Consider the following 12,470-nt stretch of genomic DNA (forward strand, 5'->3'; position numbering starts at 1 on the left):
CCTAGCACCCATCACCCCAATCATCTCCATCACCCCCACCATCCTCATCACCCTGATCATCTCCATCACCCCCACCATCCCATCACCTCGATCATCTCCATCACCCCCACCGTCCCCATCACCCCCATCACCCCGATTATCTCCATCATCCCCACCATCCCCAATCACCCCCACTGTCCCCATCACCCTGATCATCGCTCCCACCATCCCCATTACCCCGATCATTTCCATGATCCCCACCATCCCCATCACCCCCACCATCCCCATCACCCCGGTCATCTCCATCACCCCCACCATCCCCATCACCCTGATCATCTCCATCACCCCCACCATCCCCATCACCGTGATCATCCCTATCACCCCCACCATCCCCAGTCACCCCCACCGTCCCCATCACCCCGATCATCACCCCCACCATCCCCAATCACCCCCACTGTCCCCATCACCCCGATCATCACCCCGATCATCTCCATCATCCCCACCATCCCCATCACCCCTATCATCCCATCATTCCACCATCTCCATCATCCCCATCATCCCCATCATCCTCATCAGTCCATCCTTATTATCACCATCATCCTTATCACTATCATCATCATCATCATCATCATCATCATCTTGCACACCACTTGGGACTGAAATGTTTTATTTGGTTGTCATCCTACATCTTCCCCAGACCAGACTTCCCGTGAGTAGGGTTGCTTCCTGCATCCCTCCTCCCCACCACTACCCAAGATCCACCCCTCAGAGGAGACTGTAAAATGGCTTTCCTGGAATACATTCCATTTAGCCACATTCTGCTCCAGCATCATGCCAGGAAAGTTGTCTGTGGTTCTGGAGTGGGAGCCATGTCAGTCCAAGAAAGTCCCTGATTTCTGAGTTCACCAGATACAATGCTCATTCATTCTGCATTTCTGTCCCTGAACATTCAAAATAACAAATCTTCTCAAAGCAGAGCAGTGATCAGATTGGTTCCAATGGCTGAAGATCCTAGCTCCTCTGTGCTGATTTTAGCCTGCCTGGGCCTGACCAGAATCACCCAACTATCACAACCCCCACTCCAGCGTACGGGGCTCATCTTGGGAGGAAGGGTGGCCACCACAACCCTAACTATTCTAAAAGCTGGCCTTGAAGAAAATTCACCATTACACTGCCCTTCAAGGCCAGGGTCACTCCCCCAGGCTCCAGGGAAGCAGACTCTGACTTCCCCCACTTGGAGGAGCTTGGCTAACATAAGCTGTCTACTCATATCAGAAAGCCAGACTCCCTTTGTTAATATTTGCATCTCCATCCCTAAATCCCTAATGACAGGCCAGTGGGGTGGGATGAGTGGCTTCACTTCCTTGAGCCTCAGGTTCCTCACTTGAGTCACGGTGGGAATAGCACCCTTCACAGAGTTGGGAGGAGCGGCGTGTCTCGTGGTAAGCAGTTGCCCTTCCGTGCCCATCAGCCAAAACCACCAGAAGGTTACTCCAGCGCGGAGACCAAGGGACAAGGGGCCTGGGAAGGGTCCTACCCAAGGAGATCTAGGGCCTAAGACTGTTGTGGCCATCCAGTCTCATGGACACCGACAAAGCCCGAACAGTGTGAGCTGTGGCAGAGACCTACATGGAGGGGTACCTCTGGGAGAGCACCCAGAAGCCACCCACATGGTGCCAGTTCCACACACAGAGCCAGTGCCTGTGGCAGAGCCCCAACACGTGACATCTGGGCCTCCCTGTGACCCTGAAGGGTGTGGGAAGAGCTTGGGCTATACAACCAGACAGAACAGGGTCCAGTCCTGGTTTATTACGCTCAGGCCTCTGTCAAGTGTCTTCACATCATTGAGCCTCAGTTTCCCTATTCTGGGGAAGATAATGTGCTTAACTTAAACAAAGCTCCAGTGAGATGGTGAGTGTAACAGCCTTGCACATATGAGCCCCCACTCACTAGTGATCTCCGTGCCCCGACACTCCCCCACCAGTCCAGTGCACCAGGGGGCACCCCGCGCCCTTAGAAAGAATGTGAAGAAAGGTTGCTTACAAGGCTAGGCTGGTTGGAAGATGTTGGTTTAAGGGTCTCCGTCAACAAGCGTCAGTCCTGCAGACATCTACTGAGTGTGCAGCCATGGACAGTCTCAGAAAGGAGAGCACGACAGAGGGAAGGTAGCAGTGGCAGCCACACCCCCCTGTTGGTGGAACTGCCAGTCACTGGGGACAGCCTGCTGTCATCACACATTTTCTTCGGGTACCAGGGCAAAAAGACCCACAAGATGAAAGGTGGAGAAGAAGAAGCCAGAGGACCCAGCTCTGGAAAGGGAGGCTCCATCTCCAACTCCAGACAGGTGGTGGTTCAGAGCAGGGTTCCAGATCAAGCGAGGAGACGTCTTCCTGGCACAAGGAATGTCATCGCAGAAAGGTTCACTGTCACACTCTGCCCCAATTCATAAGAAACCTCTGGTGGTGGCTGTGGAGGAAAGCAACCCTGGAGGCAGCCCGTAGCGAGCTCTCCCAGCAGCCCGCTTAAGCACGGGGTGGTAACATGTCACGGTGCCACACCCAGCTGTGAGGTACGCAGTAGTGTTCCCAGTAATGGTGAAAGTACTGAAGCTTTTCATAAGTGAGAGCAGATTCATCATGACCTGTAATGTCACTCACTCACTGCGTTGCAAGCCTCTTTCTGAATGGAAGAGAGGGAGGAAACCGTCGGTCTGTGGGCTGGGAGTTGGACCTGCCAGGGCCACCTCTGTGCCACAGTTCATGGTGGGGGCAGGGGTGGGGTCAGCCTCTGACCATCATCTGTCACCAAGGGGTGGTGGGGAAAGGCTGAGATCCATTGCATTTGAGGACTTGAGGGGCCAAGCACATGCTGTGGCCCTTTACCTCCTGAAGAGGAGTAGCTGTTGGGCAGAAGGAGCAGGGTCCCAGAGCAGTTGGCCTAGAAGGCCTCAGACTCCCACGAGCCCTGAACTTGGGCCTCTGCACAGGAGACCCAAGATGCTCCTCAAGAACAGGTCCTTCTCAAGTGGAGGATGGAGGGGCAGCGAACAACGACACCCTCTCTTGGAGGAACCGGAGCTCACTTATGGTATGACACACCTGCTGGAGTGAATGACGATGTCCCACGCCACCCCCAGGTGTCCAGAGCTGTGGGGCAGCACGCGGCAACTGAGGACGGGCAGTAGAGAATAGAGAGAATATTTGAAAAGGAAGTCTTCACCCCGTCTGACTATAAATTGGGTTACATCATTGTTTAGCCAATGGGCAAGGAATGCTACAGCCCAGGGAGAGACCATGCTGCAGGGGTGAGAAGGTTGAGGACCGAGTGGATACAAGAAGTCATTCTGCTGAAAGAGGAAAAGACGAAGAGAAGAAAAATGGAAGCCTCCCCCCAAATAGGTTAAGCTCCCTGCTTACTCTGGAAACTGCACCTTCCTCTGCAAGGGCTCCCTGCTGGGGACTCCAGGAGGGAGAGGAGCTGAGAAGCCGGAGGGGTAGCCCACGGAGAGATTCCAGGCCCCCCCCCCCCCAGGCCCAACGTGCAAGACTGCCCACAATTCTGTCGCTGTGTGCGCCCTTTTCACTGGGTTAGCCATGGAACATTTGGGCTTTCCTGCTTTTTTCTGTTAAATATGTCAGCTTCACATTGGGTAAGTGGGTGTGCCCTGATTTTAGTCACCCCCTGCCACTGGAAGAGGGGTAAACATTTAATTAGAAAGTTAAGGGAAGAATCACCTGGAGCCTTGGGAACTGGCCCTGAATGTGCCCCAGATGTGCCTGTAGCATGACGGAGGAGGTGTGGGAAGAGTTGAGGTTGAAGCTTCCCGAGCTAATGGCCGCAGGGTCTGAGATACCCTCGCTTCCTCAGAGTATCTGGTTGTTCCGGGCTGTTGCTAAAAGTCCACCCTTTTCCTCTGAAGCAGGGGACGTCTCTATGCCACCCTGGGGCCCAACTGGCGCGTTCCAGTGCGGAATTCTCCCCGGACCCGGAGCTGCGTCTACAGGTATTCATTGATTGGTGTGTTCAGTTATTTGACGAACAGCTCTAGGCTGCTCGTTGGAGGCCACACACTGTGCTAGAGGTTGCTCATGGGACAGACGTGGCCTCTGCCTTGGCCCGGGACGCCGCTGCCACAGGAGAAACAGGCCTAACGGATAATCCCAGATGACTGATGGTCCCAGAGTGGAGGTGGGATGGAGCAAGGAAGGGCTCTCTGGAGAAATGACTGGAAGAGTGATAGGAATTAAGCAAATACAGGGAGGGGAGGTGTAGCGATAATAAGAGTGCCCCAAGCCGAAGCAAATGAAGGAGAGTCAGTGTTGTCAGAAATGAGAGGGGGAGGGGTGGAGATGAGGTTGGAGAGGTGGGACCGAGCAGGGTTGGGGGGAGGTGACAGACTGTGGCATGACCAGGTCATCCTGGCCAGAGGCATGGAGAGCTGGAGAGGGTGCAGGAGGAAGGCAGGAGGGGCCGCAAGGAGGCTGGGGCAGAGCATCGGGCAGTTGTCCAAAGGAAGAGCCAAGTTGGCCTAAGGCGGGGGGGGGGGGGGGGCGGCGGGGGCGGGCAGGGTGACTGAGAGGTGTAGTCAGGCATATGTAGGACTTGGGATCAGGGCATCCTTGGGATTCAGTAGGTTGCAGGGGTGGAGGAGTAAGTGGAGAAACACCCCAGGTCCCTGGTTCAAGCCGCCAGGTGGACGGCGGTGTCATTCACACGCACGTGGAGAAAAAGCAGCTTGAGGAAAGGCGCCAAGTTGAGGGAGATGCCCATGGGAGGCGCCTGCCCAGTGAGTGAAGCCCAGGGGACAGGTCCCGGCCAGAGTGCACTTGGCGGCCTTCACCTGTAGGTGGCGCCTGAAACCCTGCGGCCCTGGGGGAGAAGGGAGCCCTGAGGCAAAGGTGCAGGGCTGGTCAGCTGTCCTCCTCCCCGCTTCTCACTCCACCCCCACCTCCCCCACTGCTCCTCCAGGCTCCTGCCCCACAAGGAGGGGCTGCATAGGCCCCAGAGAAAGGTGGGAGCACAGGGGCAAGGCAGGAGGAAGCCACCGCAGAGCTCAGGACAGGGTGGCGGGTGCTGCTGGGTTATAGGGAGCTCGGTCACCAAGCCTTGGGCCTTGCAGGCTCAGAAAGATGAGGGAGGTGAAAGTTTGCGGCTGTGGCCGCCCTGGCCCCTCTTCCTTCAAGCTGCCCTCGGCCTCAGGGGTCCCTCCCTGGCCTTTTCTCGACAGCGTTGAGTTTCTGGCCTGGCGCAGGATCAGGGACTCTGCAGTGGGGACGTGGGAGGGAGAGGGTGCCTGACCCCAGCTCCTGCAGGGCGGCGTCTGACTCGTGGTCTCCCCTCAGCCCCACGGGCCCGTGCATCTGTACGCTGGGGAGCTCAGCCGCAGTGCCCACCATGGAGGGTCCTCTGAGGAGGAAAACTCTGCTCAAGGAAGGACGGAAGCCCGCGGTAAGTGCAGACAGCCCTCCATCCGGAGGCGGCCGGGGCATCGGTGAGGGCCCCAGGCTCCAGCCCTGGCTGTGCCACTGAATGGGCAAGGGCCTCAGTTCCCGTATCTGTAAATTGGGATAAAATAGTGTCTGTGTCCTAGAGGACTCGGCAAGAAGGTCACATGCATGGCCGTGCACACAGTGAGCGTGCAGTGAGCCAGGGCTGTGATGAGGGCAAGTGGAAGCTGGCAGAGCCCTGGAGTTAGGTTGGTACTGCCCTCGAGAGGGTCAGCACAGCATTGGCATTCCATCTCAGCCAGAGCACCCCAGTGCGGGTATCATGGTTCTGCTGGGCAATGGCTGAGCATGTCTGGGTTTTAAAAATGTTTTTCCCTGGGGCGCCTGGGTGGCTCTATCAGTTGAGCATCCGACTTCGGCTCAGGCCATGATCTCACAGTTCTGAGTTCGAGCCCCCACATCGTGTTCTCTGCTGTCAGTGTGGAGTCCGCTTCAGACCCTCTGTCTCCCTCTCTCTGCCCCTCCCCCCTTCAAAACTAAATAAACATTTAAAAAAATAAATAAAAATTTTTTAAAAGTAAAAAATAAAAATATTTTTCCCCAGGATATTCTTGGGCCCAAGTTACCTCAATATGTAGGAATTAAGCCTTGGCTCTTAACAAGCCTTAAACAAGCTAGGAAACGAAAGGCTCTCTGAGTAAAGGAGCCAGAGAGGGGAGGTAGGGCTTAGGGCTGAGGAGTTCGGAGGCACAGATGAGGAGGGTCTCCCTCCTCTAGGCCCTGGGTGGACGTGACATTAGTGGGTGAGTGGCCAGGGAAGAGGTGAGGAGGTGAAGCCAGCACTGGCATTGGCTTGAGGCGGGGGGGGGGGGGGGGGGGGGGGGGGGAGGGGCACCCTTCCACCCACGGGGCTGGGTCTGTAATCAGACAGGGAGGGGGGACTTCCCCACTACTTGCTGGGGTGTCACTCTGCCTCCCCTTCCTCTGTAGCTTTCCTCGTGGACCAGGTACTGGGTCATCCTCTCGGGATCCACCCTCCTGTACTACGGAGCCAAGTCCTTGCGGGGCACGGACAGAAAACACGTAAGTCCCATGAAAGGACTTTCCATGCTGGGACTTCATGTAGTATGACCTGCAGAGGAGGGGCGGAGGGAGGCAGGGGAGGTGGCAGGGGTGGGAAGGAACCTCGCCGGGCCCCCCAGCCTTCCTGGGGGAGACGATGCGGGGGAATGGAGGGCGTGGGCCTCCTGGTTACGCTGTTGTTCTTCCCCAGTATAAATCCACACCCGGCAAAAAGGTCTCCGTTGTGGGCTGGATGGTGCAGCTTCCTGATGACCCCGAGCACCCCGATATCTTCCAGCTGAATAACCCTGACAAAGGTAGGCAGCGGGCCCGGCGCCGGGTGCCCACCATTTCTCTCTACCCTGTTTTCCTCTCCTACTAAATGTACATTTTGAAACAGTAGGAACTTTGGGGGCTGCTGCTTTCCTTTTGCTTTAGGTTGTGATCAGAGGGTCCCCTCACTAGTCCATGAAAAAGCTGCTTAGATCGCAGTCAGTGTGTTCAGTGAGCAGTGGGCATGGCATGTGGCTCCAGGAACCCTTTTGTGGCCTCACCTGTGGCTACTGGGGCCCGCCACCTTTGGAGCTGTGGCCTCGGGGTCTTGGAATAAATAATATAACGCTGCATGAGGCAGGGACCACGTGGCTGGGAGGGTCTTAGGTCTTGGGAGATTTCAGGGATGCCCCTGACATCACCTGTGCTGTGAGACTCTCACAATATCCTAGTCCAAGGCCAAATCTGAGAAGAGCCTTTTTACAAAAGCCCCAACTTTACCTTGTCTGGCCATCTTCCATTTCCCTCCTGGTTCCACCCCTCCTCCATGACCATGTTGGGTAGAAGGAGAGGTTCTGGGCGCCATCTTGTCCAGGAGCGCTGCCTGCACTGGACATTCAGAATAGGCCACGCTCCAAAGGAAACGGAAATCAGAACCACAATGAGATATCACCTCACACCAGTCTAAAATAAAAAAGACAAGAAATAACAAGTATTGGCAAGGATGTGGAGAAAAGGGAACATTTGTGCACTGCTGATGGGAATGTGAAAGGGTACGGCCACTGTGGAAAACAGTATGGAGGTTCCTCAAAAAATTAAAAATAGAAATACCATATGATCCAATAATTCCATTACTGGGTATTTACCCAAAGAAAATGAAGACACTAATTCAAAAAGAAATTCACCCCTATGTTTAAAGTTTATTGCATTATTTACAATAGCCAAGATATGGAAGCAACCTAAGTGTCCTTTGATAGATGAATGGATAAAGAAGGTGTCATTCACACACACACACACACACACACACACACACACACACACCATAAAAATATTATGCAGCCATAAAAAAGGATGAGATCATGCCATTTGTGACAACATGGATGGACCGAAAGAGTATTACACTAAGTGAAATAAATCAGACTAAGACAAATACCATATGATTTCACTCATATGTGGAATCTAGAAGGAAAAAAAGCAGAATCAGACCTATAAATACAGAGGATGAACTGATGGGTACCAGAGGGGAAAGAGGGGTAAGGGGTTGTCAAAATGGGTGAAGGGGAGTGGGAGACACAGGCTTTCAGTTACGGAATGAATAAGTCACAGGAATAAAAGCACAACATAAGGAATATAGTCAATGATATTTTAATAGTGTTGTGTGGTGATAGCTAATAACTACACTGTGGTGAGCACAGCATAATGTATAAACTCGTTGAAGCGCTTTGTTGTACAGCTTAAATTAATGTACCATTTTGTGTCAACTATACTCAAAAAAAACAGAAACAAAACAAAAAAAAAACAGAATGGGCCATGCTAATCTTCCTGGTGGCGCACGTCACATGACAAAACCCTGAAATGCCTGGGTGTTGGGTTCTAGCTAGGCAAAGTCGCTGGGATTATAAAGTCTCCGAGCATCTTCACATCCTCACAGGAATGTTCTAGTGCAAAGTTCGTGTACTTAAAAAGCACCTGAGGATCTTGTTAAAATTCAGATTTGGATTCAGCGGATCTGGGGTGGAGGCCAAGCTTCTGTATATCTAACAAGCTCCCAGGTAACAGCTGCTGCAGGAGACAGACCACACCGTGACTGGCAGGGTTCTAATGTCATTAGCTGGGCAGTAAAGGAGCACCAACCTCAAGGGGCCCAGGGGGCAGAGGAGAGAGGAGCCAAGTTCTCTGCTCCAGGTCTGAGCAACTGAATCCACACACAGTTAGACACACATCAGAGGGCATCCCAGGCTGGTTACCACGGGAATTTCTTCCTCAAGGCCCTGGGCCTGGATTAGAAGAGGTTTCTTGAGGAAGTAAAGGCTGTGTGCCTACATGAGCCTGACTTAAGGACCATATGGCCACAGGGACCACAGGCCACTCTTGGGCCTTAGCCCCCAGGAAAGCACTGTCCCCAAGCAGAGGGCAGTATGACACAGAGGGTGGCCAGGGTCTGTGGATAAATCCAAAGGATCTGTGAACCTGAGTGGGGAAAAAATTACATCTTGGTTTTCTGTGGCCTCTCACGCCTTTATTTACGAGCATTAGACTACGAGAACGTTCACAACATCTGTGATTTTATCTGCAAGAAAAACCACAGATGTTTTCCTATCACATATTATTGCAGATTTCTCAGAGTGGCATTTCTACTCATCTCTCTGGAGTTACAGTACCGTGTCAGACCTGCCCCTGGGTCTTGTTATCGGTGGGTTAATAGAGAAACCCAGGTATATCTGTGTCACTCACGTTGTTTGGTAGTTTGATAACTGTATTCCAGTGGTATTGATATCCTTTGTATTTTCTTTTATGCATTTGAAAGCATTATCCTGAGAAGGGGCCACAGACTTCACCAGAGCCAAATGCACCGTGACCCCCAAAATGGTTAAGAGCCCTGGTCCAGAGAGAGAGCCCAGAGGCACCAGAAGTTCTGCCTCTGCCGGCCCCAAGCTTGCCCTGGGCTGCTCCTGACCTTCCTTGGTTTAGTTAACCTATGTTCACGTTTATCTTCATGCCCTAGCCACGGGCAGACCCTCCCAGGTGCCCTCCCTCTTCCTAACCAATAGTTTCTTTGCCCGTCAGGCAATGTTTACAAGTTCCAGACTGGTTCCCGGTTTCATGCAATACTGTGGCACAAGCATTTGGATGATGCATGTAAAAGCAACAGGCCTCAGGTAAAGTCACCAAAACCCTGCTTGTCACATGAAATATCCTTTCCCTTGGGACTAAGGGTCCATAGAAAATAAGAGCTCCCTCCTTCCCTCAGGGCCTGTTAGCTCTGCTCCCAGACACCCTCTTTTGAAAAGCCTTTTTCCGTGAGACAGGGCACCGTCTGCTCAGCTTAGGACTAAGCCTGGCTCCAGACCAGAACTTTGAATCTGGTCCCTGTGTCTTTCCCACTAAAGGAAGTGGGAAACATCCATTGGGCACAGTTAGGTGGCAGGGGTGATGTCGCCCCAAGGATCATGATATAGCATCTATTTAGACCATCCCCCTCACAAAAGTTGATTCATGGGAATACTCCAGACTGATGAAAGGGCCTCCCTGCCCCACAGCCCTTAGGAATAATAATACTAGCTAATACTGAGAGCTAACCATGGCCGCTGCTCAATGTATTGGAGCCAGGGGGCCTCTGGTCTGCACCCCGCCCAGGACCAGGCATTATGGGAAATGCTTTACCTGCAGGATTTGACCCAAATCCTTCCAACACTCGTTGAGGTAGGTTCTCTTACTGTCTCCATTTTATGCTGAGGACACTGAGGCTCAGAAAGTGGCAGATACTCGTTTAAGGTCCCACAGTTAGCAAGATCTAACCCTGGTCTGCCTGACACCAAAGTCTATACTCTCTGCCTGAGCTATCCCGCCTCGCACTTCCCAGAGGGCCCCCGGCTTGCTCAGCCTCCTGCAGTTGAACTAAAGGTCTGGAAGCACGGCCTTGGCTGTCAGGCTTCTGGGAGGCCTGGCTCCCCAACCCTCAGCACCCGAAGGGGCACGCTGGGGCTTCCTGCCCCCAGGAGTCAGTGGGCAGCATTTGGTCACTGGTGGCAGGATTGGTACTCATGCCCGGAGGCCTCCCTCTCCGTGCTCCCCAGGGATCGGCCAGAAGAGGGCACTGGGGAGTGGATGCCTCTCAGTGTGGGGACAGAGCAAGCACCAGAGTGTGGAGTGGGCTGTGGCAGCTTCCGGTGGGTAGCAGCTGGGAGGCACCAGCTCTGAGGTCTGGGGTGGGTTGGGGGCCAGCAAAGGCTATTTCACGCCAGGCATTTGGGTCCAGGAGGATGCTGGTGACAGCACAGTTTTCTCGAAAACCAGAAGGAGGTCTCAGTTTGGTCCCCTTCAGGATTTTCATCTGTAACGTGAGATAGAACATATGCGACAAGCTGGTCAGATTATAGATGATGGGAAGCGAGAAAGCAGAATTAGCAGAAAGTTCTCGACAAACTAAAACAGTAGGAAAGACCGACAAGGGGAAAACTTGAGGTACCACTTCGAGGAAAGCTCAAAATAAATTGCATTTGAGTCCCCCAACTCACCTATCTGCCTGCTGGGAATTTGCCCCACTGATACACTCACACATGCGTGTGGGTAAGAATGTTCACTGCAGCATTGTCCTTGACAGAACTGGAAACCTCTGTGACCGTCAGTAAATCCCTATTGTCCACCACCTGATAGCAATTAGAAGGAGGGAAGCAGATCTGTGTGTGTGGTACCCTGAAAGGGGCTCCAAGACGGAAGTAAAAGGCAAAGTACAGGGGCACCTGGCTGGCTCAGTCCATAGAACAGACTCTTGATCTCGGGGTCATGAGTTCGAGCCCCAGGTGAGGCGTAGAGATTACGTAAAAAAAAAAAAAAATTTTAAGCGGAGTGTAAAACATGCAAGGACGATCTTATTTGTATTAAAATACATAAACATATTTATAATATGTATGTTTGTGTCTGCATATAAAATTTCTAAAATGATATACAAGAAACCAGAATTCCGTGGTATCTGGAACGCTTATGTATATTTTTTTACATTAAACAAAGGTAATTGCTTGTCTCCACGATGGGAAGGCCAGGGTTTTTTTGTTTTGTTTTGTTTTTTTTTTTGGCAGTCACCTGAAGGTGACCCCCAGTGAACAAGTCCTCAGGTCACATGAAGAGAGGACGAGCACCCTGACCTTTTCCAAACTAGTCACACCGTGTGTGTCTGGGGCCCTTTGTGAGCTCCCGAGTGCCGTCCTAAGAGAACAGAGCACAGGAGCTCACCTGCCACGCACACGTGGCCCTGTGACCTGTGAGCAAGAGGCCGTGGTGGCCAGGGACTGCCTGCCCGGAGGTGGGCCACCAGGAGGGCGGGGCAGGGGAGAGAAACCCGGCCTTGGCATCTGCCCGGTGGCAACGGCTTAGGCACCTCAGCGGGAGCCAAGATGCTTGCCCCGAGCAAGAGCCCATTGTCCCTTCTGTGGGCCGGGGAGGGGACACCTCTGAGGATGGCAGCGACTCCAGGGCAGATAGCAGGGAACTGGGTCCAACCCGTTTGGCAGAGCAGGTGTTTGGTTAAAAGGACAAACAGGATTTCGTGTATGGCAAATGCCATGTGACGTGGCAAAAGGTTTTGCAACTTTTAAGTATTTTTGTCCAATTTTTAGACCTAGGGGATGGGGATCTTTTATTTTCTTCTACTTTTTTCCCCTTTTATTTTGAGTTTACTTTCAACCTCATATCCCCGCTCTATGCTGTGATCATAAAAAAATTGGCAACAGCTAAATACTCCACAGCAGAGGATTCAGTGACGCCCCGCACATCCTTGTGATGGCGTCCAGGAGGCTCCGGTGAAAGCCATCACAGAAAGGCATCTACTCCCATGGGAGATCTCAGTGACTAAAATTGGTTTTCTCTTTGTGGCCTTGCATTTCTTAAAACTGTTTGTACTAACACTGAATACACTTACACCTGACTTACAACGTATGTGTAAGGTGTAAACCACAGCTATACAACAAGCACCCAAGTACCTGCCCACCC

The 12,470-nt window shown here is 52.7% G+C and overlaps 1 protein-coding gene across 10 annotated transcripts in view; it reads left to right on the top strand.

Annotated features, from left to right (window-relative positions):
* RALGPS1 (Ral GEF with PH domain and SH3 binding motif 1) overlaps positions 1–12,470 on the top strand; it is a 275,337-nt gene that overhangs the window by 257,091 nt on the left and 5,776 nt on the right. For 2 of the 10 annotated variants that reach the window (XM_043566967.1, XM_043566963.1), the window contains 5 exons: positions 3,899–3,982; positions 5,322–5,427; positions 6,417–6,509; positions 6,700–6,805; positions 9,549–9,640. In XM_043566967.1, coding sequence (XP_043422902.1) covers positions 3,899–3,982; positions 5,322–5,427; positions 6,417–6,509; positions 6,700–6,805; positions 9,549–9,640 — 481 coding nt within the window. Of the gene's footprint in view, positions 1–3,898; positions 3,983–5,321; positions 5,428–6,416; positions 6,510–6,699; positions 6,806–9,548; positions 11,561–12,470 lie in introns of those variants that run through there. The other 8 variants (XM_043566964.1, XM_043566968.1, XM_043566958.1 and 5 more) reach the window with 7 other exon arrangements.

The sequence above is a fragment of the Prionailurus bengalensis genome, chromosome D4, assembly GCF_016509475.1.
Source record: "Prionailurus bengalensis isolate Pbe53 chromosome D4, Fcat_Pben_1.1_paternal_pri, whole genome shotgun sequence".
Classification (NCBI taxonomy): Eukaryota; Metazoa; Chordata; class Mammalia; order Carnivora; family Felidae; genus Prionailurus; species Prionailurus bengalensis.